This window comes from Myxocyprinus asiaticus, chromosome 46 (genome assembly GCF_019703515.2).
Source record: "Myxocyprinus asiaticus isolate MX2 ecotype Aquarium Trade chromosome 46, UBuf_Myxa_2, whole genome shotgun sequence".
Lineage (NCBI taxonomy): Eukaryota > Metazoa > Chordata > Actinopteri > Cypriniformes > Catostomidae > Myxocyprinus > Myxocyprinus asiaticus.
Genome location: NC_059389.1, coordinates 27,807,193 through 27,823,666, shown reverse-complemented (window position 1 = coordinate 27,823,666; position 16,474 = coordinate 27,807,193). Strand labels below are relative to the sequence as shown.

At 37.9% G+C, this 16,474-nt stretch overlaps 1 protein-coding gene across 2 annotated transcripts; it reads right to left on the bottom strand.

Moving 5' to 3' along the window:
* Positions 1-676: 676 nt before the first annotated feature.
* LOC127436285 (nuclear factor of activated T-cells, cytoplasmic 3-like) lies at positions 677-15,264 on the bottom strand. Of its 2 annotated transcripts, none has more exons than XM_051690355.1 (10): positions 14,842-15,264; positions 10,907-12,065; positions 10,570-10,732; positions 8,076-8,275; positions 7,280-7,452; positions 6,998-7,138; positions 6,769-6,824; positions 6,376-6,502; positions 4,318-5,160; positions 677-1,327 (listed from the first exon to the last, which is right to left on the bottom strand). In XM_051690355.1, the coding sequence occupies exons 1-10, from the start codon at positions 14,936-14,938 to the stop codon at positions 1,260-1,262; spliced, it is 3,027 nt and encodes a 1,008-aa protein (XP_051546315.1). In that variant the 5' UTR covers positions 14,939-15,264; the 3' UTR covers positions 677-1,259. The 2 variants fall into 2 exon arrangements, with proteins under 2 accessions (XP_051546315.1, XP_051546316.1); XM_051690356.1 differs by having other exon boundaries at positions 4,318-5,157.
* Between the last annotated feature and the right edge of the window lie 1,210 nt (positions 15,265-16,474).

Genomic DNA, 16,474 nt, shown 5'->3' with positions numbered 1-16,474 from the left:
GAACAGATCTTACTAAACATGTCTGAAGAGTTTGTAGTCGATGAATTGATGCATTTCTATGCCCAGCCTTATGTTGAAATGAAAAAATAGAATTACAACTAGTGAAAATGCATTTCAACATGTTAGATTTGGGATTTCAGATATCAATAAATAGAAGAATGATTAAAGCTATTTTAAAAGTCGTTCCTACTATCTATAAACACAACACAGACATATGAAATTAACACTGCCACTTGTGATAACCCAATTACAGATAAAAAAAAAAAAAAGCATTTTGTTCATGTCTGAAATGGAAATTTGCACTAGTAATAATATAATTATTGATATAAAAATTATTATTTTTACTAGTAAGGAGTACGTGTATTTGGAATTAATTATAGATATCTGTAATTCTGTTTTGAATAGGTGTGAATGACAGATCATTTTGAAATTCTATTAGTAAAATTCATTTTCTGTGATGACGTTTTTATACTGTTTTTGCTAGTGCAAAAGTAATGACTAATATCACAAATAAGCACTTTCACTAGTAGTAATTCCCTTCCTGATATCAAGAATTAGCATTTTAACGTAAGAAAACTTCAATATTGATAATTCATCACTTGCACGTGAATAAATGTCGAAAGGGGTTGCGATACACAAAAACTTTTACTGCGAATAAAAGGTCACTCACGCAAAATGTCACAAAACCTCTTTTATGTTCAGTAAAAATTCATAAATACAATTTCATTTTGAAAAACTATTGAGCAATGATAAAAAGCATGAGAAAATAATCTATTGAGATGTCAAACAGGTATCACAGTGGATTAAAGTGAAACTCAGCTAACAGAAACATTGGACTCTCTCATATGCTACATGCTGATGTATATTTCTTTTTCATAATTAATCATCTAAAACCGTACAAGAATAGATTTGGATTTTTCAACTACATTAAAAATCCAAATTAAGAGACAACTAAACACAACTGAAACATTCAAATAGGATAAAAGGCATGTCAGGTTAAGGCACAAACGGACTTGTACATTTGAAAGTACATTTTACATGCCCAGTTTAACAATGTTTAAAATCCTAATGGTATTGCTCATAATAAACGTCTTTTCCACAGGTGCAGTAAATGTATGATGGAAGAGACTTCCGCAGTCAAAGCAGTTATAATGAGATGTCCATGCTTCTGTTAATCAGTTCACTAATGGTTGCAGTACTAAAGTCCTGTGGAAGATTAATTTTGTGATCTGTGGGACCCATCGCCCATGAGAGTGGAGCTATGGCACACTGTTGGTATCCTCTGAGTCTGGAATTTCGAACAAGTCTCTGACAATGATCTCACTTACTGCAAAGAGAACAAACATATGAGAACAGATTTTTAAGGGTGAATCCAATGAAACCTTTCAGGAACATGTCCGGGTCATATTTCATCCCAAAATTAAAAGACAGAAATAAGAAATTATATTTTGCTTAAAGAAAAATAAGCTTATTTTTAGGACCACTATGATTTTTTGCATTGTGACAGGTGCACCATATGCAGAAAAAAAAATTACGATATTATTTTAATAGCATTTATATATCATGGTAGTATTTTTTTAACTGTGTTTAATTTATGCAGATTTTTTTTTAAATCATTTTTACAATAAAAAACATACATATTACAGTAATAAGAATCAAATGAGAATCAACATTTAGAATAGTAACATAAATAAATATATTTGTTATTTATAAAACAAAATAAATTCATAAAATAAAAATAATTAATTTTTATGGTCAAAACAATCTTTATGGTCCTAGAAATATGCTTCATTTTCTTTTTGCAGATTATAATTTCTTTTTTGCTTTTCTTTAGATTTTGGGGTGAAATATAACCTAGGCACATTTTTGCAATTCAGTTTAAATCATGGAAAGAGTGATGAATGAGCAACATTTCATTTTCTTCCATTTATAGTCAATCTGAGGACAGTGTTATACATAATCGCTGGTGTTTCCCCGCAGCTCTTACTTTAATTTAGAGCATGCTTAAGCTTGTGCACAGCATCATTTTACACTTCACAACTTGCATGGGTGGTATTAAACCACAAAGGCTGAAATTGAATTACTATTACTACAGAAGTCTTAAAATGCAGCCATTCTTATGAATTCAAATGTAATGTAAAAAGCCTATATAATGTCCATAATACACTTTAAATACACAAGCTATTTAAAACATGGCATGCATGATCAGTACGAAACGGGAAACGAGAGTATACAGTGTGGGCTATAAATATATCATAGACAGAAAAGGAAGCTGTGCGCATTTGGAAATGAATCTGTTCGAGTGTAGGTGAAAAACAACACACGTGCAGGGTTACACACACACACGCACACACACACGCACGCACACACACCGGCAATGAAGGGAGCATGATGCCGGACAACAGCACTCACTCAACAGGGGTATTCCAGTCCACTGCACCTGTCCTCTCCAACACGGAAAAGTGCTGTTGAGACGCGGTGACGGTGGGCCAGGTAAAAAGGAGTATACCACAAACAAAAATACACATACTGTTTTGGTTTTATTTATAAATTAAATAAGATATTTCTAATTAATATTTCTAATATATAAAATTTCATATAATTTGTATATTTAAATTATTATTTTATTAAAAGAGATTCTATTAATTAAAATAATCTTTAAAAAGTTAATGTTAATTATTAACATAAATGATAATTGTTAATATACATATATTATCATCACAATAGTAATGAAAGTGTTATATTAATAAATAATAATTATTGTTCTTAAATTTAAATAATTAAATAAATTTTAATACATTTAAAAATAGTACTTGTAATTAAATAAATTCCTTACATATGTTTTATATTTAAATAAAATAATAAGTAATTACTTATATTAAATTAAAACATAAAATTTTAAATACATCTGAAATCAAGTTATATTATATATAGGGAAGGCAGAAGGGATATACAGAAAATACAGAAGGGATACCTTCATGAACAAAGGTCAAGTTCAGTCAAGGTTATTTGCAAGGTTAAGGTCTCCTTCCAAGCTAATGGAAGCAATATCTTATGCAAACTATGCAAGACTGTCACAACAGAGCTATGCAAATCTGGCGGTGGATTAGCCTCCGTGGTATATTTAGCTCTTTTGGGTAACTCTATGCAATGCCAGTATCCTCTTTCCCAATGCACCGCGGGACTGTGGACTATAATTAGGCCCAAACTAAACAGGCTTCCAGACACTAGCGGTGGCAGCTGCTAGTTTTCCTTGAGAGTAAACAAAAATCCCATCTAGCATATGGTGCAAAGCTAGCAGACATTTTGTTAATGCAGCTTGCAGTAAGTCATTAGCTCAACATGAGGCACAATCAAAAGTGTGTATTGCATGCAAACAGATAATATAGTCTGTAGTAAACGGGTTTGGCATTGAGGTGAGAAAATGTTAACAGCTATATTCTGGTGTCGCTAATGAAGGACTTTCAGTGGCACGCTATTGATTACCACAGAAAATTATTTCGACTCGTCCCACACGACCAAAATCATGTTTACTGCAATGCACTTACAATGAATGTCTATGGGCAAAGCATTCTGAAGGGTTTAAAGACCCAATTAAATCAAAATCAAAGTTTTGTGGCTTTTAGTTCATGTCTGTTAGCTTTAAAGCTATATACAAGTAAGTGTACACCATGTTGACAATATTCACTTTTAGCAGATCTACACATTTAAAATATATAGTCTCTCTTTTCTGGGAATACAGACCAAAATATTTATGACAAAAGGCCAAATTATCCTTTGGTTTTCTGTGTGCCGCTACGTCTCGAGCACAGTGCGCGTGACCCCAATTTTGTCATCAGTGCAAAAGTGTTCAGCTTGTATTTTTGCTAATGTGCTCATATTACATCTTCAGTACATAAATGTGTGGTATTTGATCTGTAAAGATATCTAAAACATCCTTTTAGTGGTTACGTTTCTAGGGGGATGAACTTAATTTGTGTGGTTGGCCAAACAGTTTCTTTCTGGTATTTTTGTACGTATCATATGAAAATAAATGCTTGCCAGCTTGAAATGGACACAACAGGAGTTGATATATTGGATATTTCCAAATAACTTTGCACAGACAAGGCTAGTATGTGATTTTATGATGCTAGTTTAAGTCTTGTGACTATACTTTTGCTACTGCATATTTTAACATTTATTATGCAATGCCTTGCCCCCAAGACTTCCATTGTTAGTGGATTACTGTAGTCTAAATTATTCTCAGATACTGTCAATAAAGCTTAACTTCTGTTGAGGCTGAAGCATTCTGTAAAACTGTTCTCTTTATATCCTTACCATCATCAAGAGTGATATCCTGCAGTCCTGTGGTCTGAAAGGTTAGCTCTTTCTCTTCATCTGGTTCCTGTTTAACATTAAGGCTTTCTCCACCTTGTGACATACTGTAACCCAATGGGTCTGCACTTTTTCTGGCTACCTGGTGAGATGTACCTTTGATGGATTGAGGGTCCTTCAAGCACTCTCTGGTAGATGATGAGATAGAAGGCACTGTAGCAAGAGTGGAGTGATGACGATGAGGAGGCACCTGGGACGAGGAGGACTGTGGGAATTGCATCAGCTCCACAGGGCGCAGACCAGATCTATCAACAGTTGGGCTAGTTAACACAGACAGGTTGGATGCTAAGGAGGGGCCAAGGTGGTGAAGATTATGGCCTTTTTCTAAAGGCATTCCTTGGTATTCTTTGCCTAGTTGAGACCTTGGTTGCTCGATAAAGATTTGGGATGACTCGCCACCTTGCAGTAAGCCACTGTCAATGGGAAGATTCGGTTGTCCTTTGTAAGAAAGGTTCTCTTGAGGTTTCTGGTATGAAGACTTGGTGAAGTCCACTGATGGGTGGTAGAACATGGTGTGGAGGTCTTCTCCAGCACTAAGACTGCTGTCTGGAAGATGAGGGTGGTTCAGATATGAAGAATCCTGAGGTGAGTAACTGATATGAGTTGAAGATGGAGCACAGACTGATCCTCCAGACAGCAGCCACTGCTCAAGGGGCTGGGCCTGTTCAGATGTTATTGGATCCCCAGTGGTGATGAAGCCTGCTGGGGAGGTGGTGGGATTTTGCCTTGCAAGATCATTGGTGGCAAGATCCGTCCCCATACCAAACTCCTGTTTTACCTGCACTGCTTGGAAGGAGGATGAACAACACTTTATACATTCACTTTAGGAGCTTTTTTGAACATTTCCTAACTTCTCAATGCATTTAAAAATGTATATATTGTATGATCTTTACCAAATGAAACTGAAATTCAGACCAGTTTTCCAACAGTCTGACAATACACCCATACTTCACACAACTGACAAGAGATTTCCAAAATTGCAATCTCTAACCAGATTGACTGGCTTGTACACAATTTCTGGGAGACAAAACCACCAATACAAGGAACGGGGCAGCTACAGTGAGCACTTTGAGGAAAAATTTAAGAGGTTCATAGTTTTAAATCTTTGAAAGGTATTCAAGAGTTTTGTTGGAGGCACTTAACATGGTGAGATATCTCACAACTGCATATTGCAAGTTATATGTCCATAAAATAATTGGTACCTATTTATTATGGACTGATGCAAATTCAGTTAAGTCATGACAACTCTTGGAATAGATTTAAGGTGTTAAAATGGATATGACATGTTGCTAGGTTTGGTCTTGGCGGACTAGATCCGCTTACGCTGCTGCTGCTGAGCAAGTACAAAGACTTGCTACTTTAAAGAACACAGACATGCTGTGTTGAGCATGTACAACTTGCTGCTGCTGCTGCACAATTAGACATTAAATCCCTGTTAAGCAGATCTAGACCTGTGGTGCTGAGGAGGAGGAGGCTTTCAGAAAGAAAACTCTTGTAGCGTGCTGCAGTTATTCCGGCTAACCTGTAAACAACTGAGGCCATTTAAATGCTAGAAAAATAGGGGGTACGAAAGTTGATTGGCTAACAGCTTACATGTCAAAGGACCTATCAGCTGCACCATGCAAATTCTCAGATTATGTTCAAAGGACCTATGAATCAAAGGACCTTTCAGACTGGGATGTAGAATTTCATGACTGAATTTAGAATCATACATCTACAACATCTTCTGCTAATATCTTTTTGTTCTCTGTGCAGCCATTTGTTGAGACTGCTGCATTGAACAAGGTACCATTTTGTTGCATTCCATTCTATTATTGTGGTATCATCGATTTCAGATTTACCCACCCCTAAACGCCACGTATAAATGTGAACTGTGGTTGGTGGTTTGACACGTTGGTCAGACAGACTCTTCCAGACAGTTCTCGACATGAATAAGTGCGACTAGACTTAATGCTGATGCTCCCTATGAGACTAGTACTATATAATGAGAAGGACTATTACCTGAAAGATAGGTGAAGAACTGTGAGGCACTTTTCTTCCTCTTGCCATTGCTGACTGAGAACTGCACCTGGGTGGAGGAAACCATGGTTTTCTTGTGATACGGAGGAATCTTCACCACTATGCTTCTCTAAACAGGAAAGGGAACACATAAGAATTGCAGAGACATACACCTGTAATTGGGTGTTTCTTCAACTTTGGGAAATTTCATGTCCCAAGGGTTGATTTTTTTTTTTTTTTTTTGATAACTAAAAGATACTTTTTCTTTTTGTTTTTCTTTAAGTCCACATTACTAAAAACCTGAAGTTGAAAAAAAAATCCAGTTATAGATCTCAAAGGCATTTGCATGTAAAGTAAAAGTTCTTTACTACAAACTTAATAGCATACTGTTCTTACATTTGTACTCTTTTCTGGTATAGCTTTCACTTCAGCCTCCCATTGTGTTTTACCATCTGGAATGGAAAAAGGATGATACAAAGACTCTTTTGTTTTTACAAAACAAATTGACATCCAAAACTTATTGCAAAACTACTGATCTAAAAACAGCTTCAAATGAGAGCAGAGAAACAAGTTGCGAGTATAATTATCTACATTCTAATTAATTAATTTAAAAAGCATCCCTTACCAGAGCCCTTTTCTTGGAAGATGACTACTGACTCTGGGTTGATATTTGGGCCAGTGATTGTCATCTCCTCTCCTCCAGTCATTGATCCACAGGCGGGACTGAAATTATCGATCTGGGGAAGCTCTTGAGCTAAGCGTTGAGCTGGCGCACAGGGAAAGACAATAGTAAATTGCCAAGGAATCGTTTATCAATACATTTTGATAATGTTTTTCCTTTGTCCCATTAGTGCTACAGCTCCTGTTTCAATAGGAAATACATCAACACAGTAAAGAAAATACTCACAGCATTCTATGGGTACAGAAGCCACCTGCAGTGACAGCACTTTTCCATTGTGCTGAGGGATCTGAACACGGAATACAGCACGCACACGTGTGTTCTTACGGCCGATGTCCGTTTCTCCTTTCCGCAACTCGATGTCTGAGTTCCGCAGCTTCAGGATTCCAGCACAGTCAATGCTTTCAAAGAAAGATGGTAAAATACATCCATTTGATATTCCAGTCAATTAGATTCTCTTTCATTTTATAAAATTATTTCCCTGCAAGGGGGTTTCTTCAACATCGGGCACTTAGCACTATGGATTTCTAGAAAGTAAAGTCTCGTTAAACATTTTTTAACACAATTTTATTTGACAACTAAAAATGTCTAACAGTTTATGTACATGCATCACAGGAGATTTTTTGGTCTCCTGTGATGACCACAATGACATTTCCAGCACATCTCAAATTCTGTATTGTGTTTAATAGAATTCTGTGGTGGTAATGACAGTTTTAAGTTTGAAACCAAAAGACCGATATAATAGGTAATTTCAATACCATCTCTAATGCATTAATGAGACAATAAATTTAACTTGGACTTACACAAAACACTATTTATATTTCAAAATATGGAAAATTCTAATTTCTATTTAAAGCCTTAAAACCTCTACTAAATATCCCATATTTTCCATTAACAGCTCCCATCTTTCCGATCCAAAGGCTAAACGCTCAACCATGTCGGTACATTATTTATGCAAAAATGCTCTCTCTCTGATGCATGCAGGGCAGGGTTCATGTAAATCAGAGGTTTTTCCAACAAGTACCTGGCAGACATGTTGTTTTCAGGCAGGAGAGGAATTTCAAGAACTTTGGTGTTGGCGATCACTGTCTCTTGACTGGGCGTCGCTACGGTTTTCCCTGTTATCCTGTGCACCTGATAGAACAGGTGTGGCCTGATGTAACGCTCGTCTGCCGTCCCGATGAACATCTGCAGGCTGATGGGCTTCTCATTGTATCCTATAAGCTGTAGATATTAGAACAAATAATAAGTAAATAAGCATCCAAATATAATTTCTATTATTTTAAAAATCATGGCAAACACACACCTCTATCTATCTATCTATGCTCAGTTCATCTGTTCTTCTTGTGGCAGGAATGGTCACCAATTTGTGTTGTAGGTTGTTAGGGTAAACAAACAGGACAACACATGTAACATTAGCTTTTAACCTGTTAAAAATACCACAAGCCGACAGGATCAAACTTTTGTCCATGAGCCAGACTGATATAAATCACATGAATGAAAACACATTGACCGCATAAATATATCCCACTTCTACTCTAAGTAATTTAAATGATTATCTAATATTATAAAATCTAAACTAATATTGCTTTTCCTTCAAAGACAAAGTTAACCTTAAATATTCTGTCAAAATGTACACCCTGGCTAACATTCTACCAAATATCTCCTTTTGCGTTCCACAGAAGAAATCAGAAGAAAAAATGTGTTTGGAACAACATGAGGGTGAGTAAATGATACCAATTTACATTTTGGGTAAACTATTCTATTAACAACACAAACAGAATATTTAAGTTCACCTCAAACAATAATCTTGTATTTTAGACTTGCAGTAGAGCAGATGTCAGATGAGAAACACCCTGAGGTTTGGAACTCATTCTCAATTTACCAGAACAATGAAATCAACTGCTGCCTGAGTTCAGTGAACTCTGACAAACCTCTACGTGCACAATACACTTTGTGTGCCATGTGCCTAGCAAAAACAAAGTAGGGCAAAAAGGTAATGATGGACGTCATACTTCAATTATTAACCATAATCAATGAAACTCCTTTAAGTAACTTCACTACTGTCTTGTACTTTCATATACAAGGCATTGGCCAGGTGTGTTTAATCACAAAACAAAGATCACTTGTGGCTGATTTACGTGATGTGCTGACATTGACCTAGTAAATGAGGGACAATAAACAAATCTGTCCAGTGAAAGTTTCTGAGCCACTACTGACTGTATTCACTGTATTGCAGAAGTACTAGATTTCTTTTTTTGAAGATTAACAAAATGTGAGTGGTGCTTGTCTATGCAAATCTTGCTGTCATGATGCTAGGGTGTTGTGGGTGGTTGCCAGCATGTTGCTATGTGGCTACTACGTTGTTCTAGGTGGTTGCTTACTGGCCTAAATCAACAGAGCCCACCCTCAAATTTATCTGTACCAAAAACATTGAGGGACGAGTTACATGCCAAAGTTTAATATTTATGGATGTGCAAGAATGAGCACTAGTAATAATGAGTCTTGTCTTAGCAGTGACTTTGACAGTGAACAAACAGATAGTACCAACCTAAATTGCCCCACCCCATTGGTTGAGTCAGACACTGGCATGTCAGGCTGCTCAAACAAACAGCAATTTTCAGAAAGTGCCAGTGTTTAAACTCTTCAGCATGGAAGTCAACGTATAAATGGCATACTTACAACCATTCTTACTTAGAGCTAGGTTTGTCATGATAATGAAAGTTGGCTGACGATTAATTGTCATACATTAATTGTGATTATCATGATTAATTGTTATAATTCTTAAGGTGTATGTGTGCTTAATAGACCTTAAGAAGTAATTTATTCATATTTAACTTGGAATCATACAATAAAATAGAGATATAAAATTTCCTTTTAGGCTATAAAAACTTGGTCGAATTTACATTTACACTGTTGTTTTATATTATATTGCAATATGAGTACATTTCTGCCCTAAACACCTTACACTCATGAGCCCTTTTTTGGTATTAAGAAAGAATTTGAGCTTCTGTGTGCATTTCATGTTCCTTCGTCCTATAATACTGTAGGTTTAGAGTGCATTCCAATGTGTTTTTTGCGGAGTTCAACCTCTCTCCTGCATCTGGACCTGCAGCATCACATGAAGTCTACCTACAGTAGTGAACCTACCGTGCTTTGTCCGGCAGGTCTGTGAAAACTGGATGTCATCTTTGCAAGTGCTGCTGCAAGTGATGTTATGGTCAACAGACAACTACATTGTTTTTCAAATCTAAAGTGAGGTGCTCTTACACAGCAGACACCTCTTGCCATTATGCACCATTCATGGCATTTCTACATTATCTTAAAATTTCCTTATTTGGACAGTAAAATATGATTGGAATTTGAAGTGCACAATAATCACACTTATCTCAAATAATTGCAATTGGGCGACTATCTAACTATCTAGAAACTATTTTAACAGTGAAAAAAAGTAAACACTTCACCATTCAGTATGGCAATTATAGAAGGTTGATCTGAGGTATGGTATAAATTCTGACCTTTACAACAGGGTGTCTTCCACAGTCTGATTTAATGGCTCCTCGACTGCCCTCCGTCTCGTAATGGGCTCTGTGGTGAGATTTAGGTTGGATCTCAATTTTTAACTCATATTGGCCAAACTGACTGGGAAGAGGACAATCCAGTGGAGGTAAAGATGTGGACCTGAGCAAGAAAGAGAGAACAGCAACAGCTGTAACAAACGTGGCACAATGTTCCATTGTTACAACATAATCAGGTTCATAAATGATGGAGTACTGTACATACTAATCTATTATGTAACCCACTAATGTCTATTTTCCACAAAAAGGGTGAACAATTGGCTCCAGAGTAATTTACCTGTATAAAGGAGTGTTGACTTGTTTAGGTTTAGCCCAAGGGAAGTGCGTTGGGACGGCTAAGAAATGTTCCACTATATCCTCTTTCTTCAAACTGGGGAGGGACACGGCTATGCCTGAGTTTAGTGATGGGTTTGCAAGGTCTTGGTCTTGAAGACCTGAGTTCTCTTGTCCAGGCAACAGAGACACTTGATCCTGGTTGTGGTTGGTATGATACGTTCTTCGTGTTTTGGATGGGATATCAATGTCCAATGGAAAGGTCTGGTAGGGGGCAAATGTTGCACCTCCCAACCAAGTCTCCTCTGTGACACTTCCCCGAGGTGAGTGAGAGGGTGTGGCGTTGGGTGACAGGTGAGGAGAGGCCAAACCTGGAATGACCTCTGCACTGGAATGTCGCCTTTTTCCACATGGCGAGGTTGGCCGAGAGGAAGGCCGTGAGGACGAGGAGTGTGGGCGAGGATTGAGCCATGAGTCCTCTGTGACACTGGTGCGGGGTGACTGATAGGGCGACAGCGATTGGGCATATTGATATTGCAGATGTTGCTGCTGTTGTTGCTGGTAACGGTACCAAGGATCATCTCCATATGCAGCTAAACAGCTGGGAGAACCAAAGGGGGAGACGAGTGGAGACACTTGAGGGGATGCCTGGGGAGACGTGAGGGGGGATGGTAGAGGAGACACCAGTGGTGACACTAGAGGAGAAGCTAGCCGCACTCGAGCTGCCGCTTCATTCAGCTCTGCCTCCACATCATCATAGACATGCGAGAAGGATTCACAAGATGAGGCGTCGGACAACCAGCTGCGAGAGGACAAGCTACTGCAGGGACTAGGACACAGTGAGGAGGAGTCCCTGTAGGACGGATCCAGTGGTAAGGGAAATAGCTGGTCCCTTGATAGAGAGCCAGCTCCGCCTTCCCCACAAGCACCTGCCAGCTGGTCCAACTGGTGGATACCTAGGTCCTGGTGGCAGTTGGTTGAGATCGAGGTGATCTGGATGCTTGGACAGTCAAATACCCTGCTGGGGGACTCCATAGGTTGGACAGAACCAGGGTGAGGGGCAGCATACAGCTGTGATGAGCAGCTGTCCTGTTGTACTGTAGGATGGTGGGACCCAGAAGCAAAGAGAGGGTAGCAGTTGGCATCATCATCCAATCTGGATTCTAAAGTAACAACCAAAAAGGAAGGTGGTTCAAACATCACAGCACTGAAAATGCCATGCCTGGACATCAGCCCTCCTTCAAGTCAACATGAAATGGAATTCACATAGATGTCACATATTTCTAACTGAAACATAATATTCAACAAAAATATAATGTAGGGCAGGATTTTATTTTCCATTGGGAATTGACTGGAGAAAGAAAAATGGGCATTCCATACCAGAATGGACCTTGACCTAAATGCGAGTTTGCATAAAATTGTGGAAAACAACTCCCCTCATGAAAAACTGCCAGCAACCACATTTGATGAGGTTATTTGACTGGGACGTGGAGGCTGAAAGTCACGTTCACCCATTAGAGCATCTCCACCTATCCCAATGTTAACGCTTCTTTTTCAAATCTATCATTATTTGTTATTACTGCCATAAGCTTTATTAGTACAGTTAACAGAAATTATATAGACCTTAATCACCATACATGGCACATTTAATTTGACATATCCTTAACAGCTGTTAAGGACAGAAAAATGGGTTGTATGTTTTTCAGCTCAAATCGGTCTGCACTGAAATCAGAAGCACTACCCCCTGTGGCCAAAGCTGGAAGTGTTTTTGAATGTTTGGGCACATTTGAGCTCCACTTTCCTGGTAAAATGTCCACAGAGTGGAACCAGAAGTGAGTTGTAGGGCTATTGTTAGTTGTAAATAATGTAACGTAGTTAACAGGAATGCATATTTAATTAACTCTACGAAAGTCTTTCTAGCAAGTCAGTCCACTGGCGGCCATCTTTGGAACACTCCCAGGAAGCTATTTCCAGTCACGAAAGTGCAGCTCATATCTACTTAAATGGGGAAAGACCGAAATCTCCAAAATGGTTGGTCAAGGTAACAATCAAAGAACATATTTAAAATCAACAGTAAAGTCCGACACCACTGGTATCATAAATTGTGCTTCTTTACCTCAGATTACGCTAAAAAAATTTAATTTTCCTGGCTTGTATAGCTAATGCACATGTGCATTCTCGAGTTGATTGACAGGCAATGTCTGTATCTAAAATGTGATTGGCTCTTTTACCTGTAAGGCGAGACTTCTTTTCAACATCTGTTGACCGCTGGGAGTTCCAACTTCTCCCATTAATTTCGAAAGAAGTGGCCCGTCTCTGCTAAATACTCTCTGACTCTACCCTCAACCCATTCCTTTACCTAACCATCAGTGGTGTAAAAATGTAATTTTAGAACAAAACTCTAAATCAGTGCTTATGTAAATGTGATTACTTCCTGGTTCACATGGGACCAGAACCCTTGTCTCGGAGATTGCACAGTATTAACTGCGCTGGCTAGATGGAACCGTGATTAAGGTTGAAATGATGCACAAATATCTGAGGAAAATGTATGTCAGTAATTCGGCAGTATGGGGTCGACTTCAGGGTACATGAACTTTCAGAAGCTACATGTCGATTTCCCATGTGAAAATCATGATGCTGGGATATACTGCTGTATACCTTGGTGCCGATCATTCCAAGAAGGTATAGCTGCAGACCGGAGACCTCTAAGAGGGAGGGGCTCACCTCCAATCAGGAGGGGCTCACCTCCAAGCGGGAGGGACCCACCTCTTAATGGGAGGAGCTGAAGCCTCCAAATGAGCGGAATTTACGCTGCAAGAAGGTGGAAATCCCGGCCACAGCCAAGGCTGGATGTTTGTGCAGCCAACTTAGAGCTAAAGCCCAGCCATTTGAAGCTAGCTTTAACCTAAATCTATATCAGACTCGATCATTCAGCCAATGAAACATTTTGAAAACTACAGAAAACATACAAATTAGACATGACCTTGAACGCTACGACATTTCGATCAGACTGTAATCGTAACCCAACACAGTTTTCATTTGAGTCGAATGTAAAATGCCGTCTACCCTGAACATTTTTTAAACTCAGTATTGCCTACAACAGTAGCCAAAAACAATGCCTAAGTATTTTGCTATTCGTTAACACACACACACACACACCTACATATATATATATATATATATATATATATATATATATATATATATATATATATATATTATACATATTATACATATGTACATAAGCAAATACATTAGAAGAAGATGCCAGTTCAAACAAGTGAGCAAACTTACAGCTGAAAAAAGTGCAACAGAAGCTGACCATAAATATCACACAAACACACACTGATCCACGAGCTATGGATGCTGCCTCACTGATAAGACTATCTGTTAACCTTACTGTCATAACACACTTCAGCAGTCAAATGTCCAGCAATTAAACTTGAAAGGTGATTTACAGCGAGTTAAACCACGTTATCAAACTGTTTTACCTACAGATGTCAGTGGACAGTATGTATGGGAAGTGACATGTTAACAGTGCCAAAGAAACAAAAACAACCATAAATGTGCGAAAAAAAAGCGATTGATTGTCAGTTATCTACAGAGTTAAACATGAAAACGCTGATTTTATAACGTACAGTACGTTATGCACATGTTTTCAAAAGATGTTTCGCCTGATTAGTTTTTGACCTTCCTCTTTAAGCGCGAACTGACACATTTGATGTTGAAAGATAAGGAAGCGATCTTTTAATATTTGGCAACACACAGTTATATTTATGTACCACAGACAGATCCAAACAACGCCACTTTTTGAAAATATTACACACCATCTAAACGCGACTAGAACCCTGTCAGTTATCATCGCGCGGTTGCACGCAGTTCGTTGATTATAATGGAAGCGTTTTAAAAGCGTCACGTCCCTGAAAGTAAAGTACAAACCTGTGTGGCCCAGCGAGGACTGATGAAGATTATGATTATGACTGGTTTCCCCAAATATGAGTCTGAAGTCCAGTTCCTCACTGTAGTTTGTAGTCATTGCACTTTCTTCTAATAAACTCCTCCAAAACTATATAAACAATCAAGTCCATGCATGCGCGAACGCAACTACAACGCTTCAACTTCAAACGACACTTCGGCTTCCAAACAGAGATGGTGTCAGCGCGAAAACCCGGAACACACAGTCCAGAGTGTCTTTTTTTTTTTCTGAAGTTGGTTAGTTCGAGCCTTTGTTGTGGTTTCTTCTCTGGGGTTGTTGGTGTGATAATTCCATGCTGGTTTTGTGTTGATCTAAAGTCTTGCGCACATGTATGTGGATATAGTAGTTACATTTTACACTGCGACTCCAGACGTGACGTCACGACATCTGACAGACTACAAACACTCGAAAAGGAAACACGAGCACGCGCGCGCTATCGGCCTCATTTGCAAACAGCAGCAATAATGTACTGTAACTACTGAGGCAGTAGAGCCAAAGTCGTTTGATACAATAGACACAAATGAATACAAACAACCAGACTCGACCAGTTTACAAAACAAACCCTTTGTCTGCAAGGTCAGAATATTGTTGTGGTTCAATACATAGTGAGCTCCCTTGGCAAAAAATAAAAACACCATGGTAACTAGTTTCCGCCAAAATACCATTCTAAAGTAGTTGCTCCCACTGAATTTATAATAAGTTAGGCATTTTATATTTTGATGACCAGTTTTACTGTAGTAATAATAACTGTAGTAATATGTCTTTTTGGCGTTAAATGGTTGCGTGGTAATTTTTGTAAGGGCTACTTCATATAAAATTCACAAATAAAATAAATTATTAAATAATAATTATATATATATATATATATAAATTTAATCATTGTATTACTTAAAAACATTATTTTTCATATATAAATAATATATTATATATAATTGTTATTGTAATATTTTTATTAAAATAACAATAGAATATTATATATAAATGCACAAACACGTAAACCTCTCTCTCTCTATATATAAAACTTACTATTAAAATAACTAAAAACAAAATATTAGTTTTAAAATATCAAAATAACAATAGTAAAATATTATTTATACACACACACACACATTATACATATAAACACAGTGGATTCAGAAAGTATTCAGACTATTTTTGTTTCACATTTTATATTGCAGCCTTACGCTAAAATGCTTTAAATTATTTTTTTCACATCAGTCTACACTCCATATCCCACGATGACAAAGCAAAAAACTGATTTTTGATAACTTTGCAAATTAAATAGAAAAAAAACTGAAATATCACACTGACATAAGTATTCAGCAGCGATTACAGCCTCAAGTATTTTTAGGTATGATACGACAAGCTTTGTACACCTGGATTTGGGCCATTCTTCTCTGCAGATCCTCTCAAACTCTGTTGCTCTGGATGGGGACCGTCGGTAGACAGCCATTTTCAGGTCTCTCCAGAGATGTTCGATTGAGTTCAAGTCTGGGCTCTGGCTGGGGCACTGAAGGACATTCACAGAGTTGTCCCTAAGCCACTCTTGCGTTGTCTTGGCTGTGTGCTTAGGGTCATTGTCCTGTTGGAAGGTGA

Bases quoted from the DNA above. Each gene is read 5' to 3' on its own strand.
- LOC127436285 (XM_051690355.1), bottom strand. From the start codon at position 14,938: ATGACTACAAACTACAGTGAGGAACTGGACTTCAGACTCATATTTGGG. The intron at 7,139-7,279 runs GTGAGTATTTTC...CCTGTGCGCCAG, and splicing joins TTCTGTACCCATAGAATGCT to CTCAACGCTTAGCTCAAGAG. The intron at 5,161-6,375 runs GTAATAGTCCTT...CCTCCTTCCAAG, and splicing joins GTTCTTCACCTATCTTTCAG to CAGTGCAGGTAAAACAGGAG.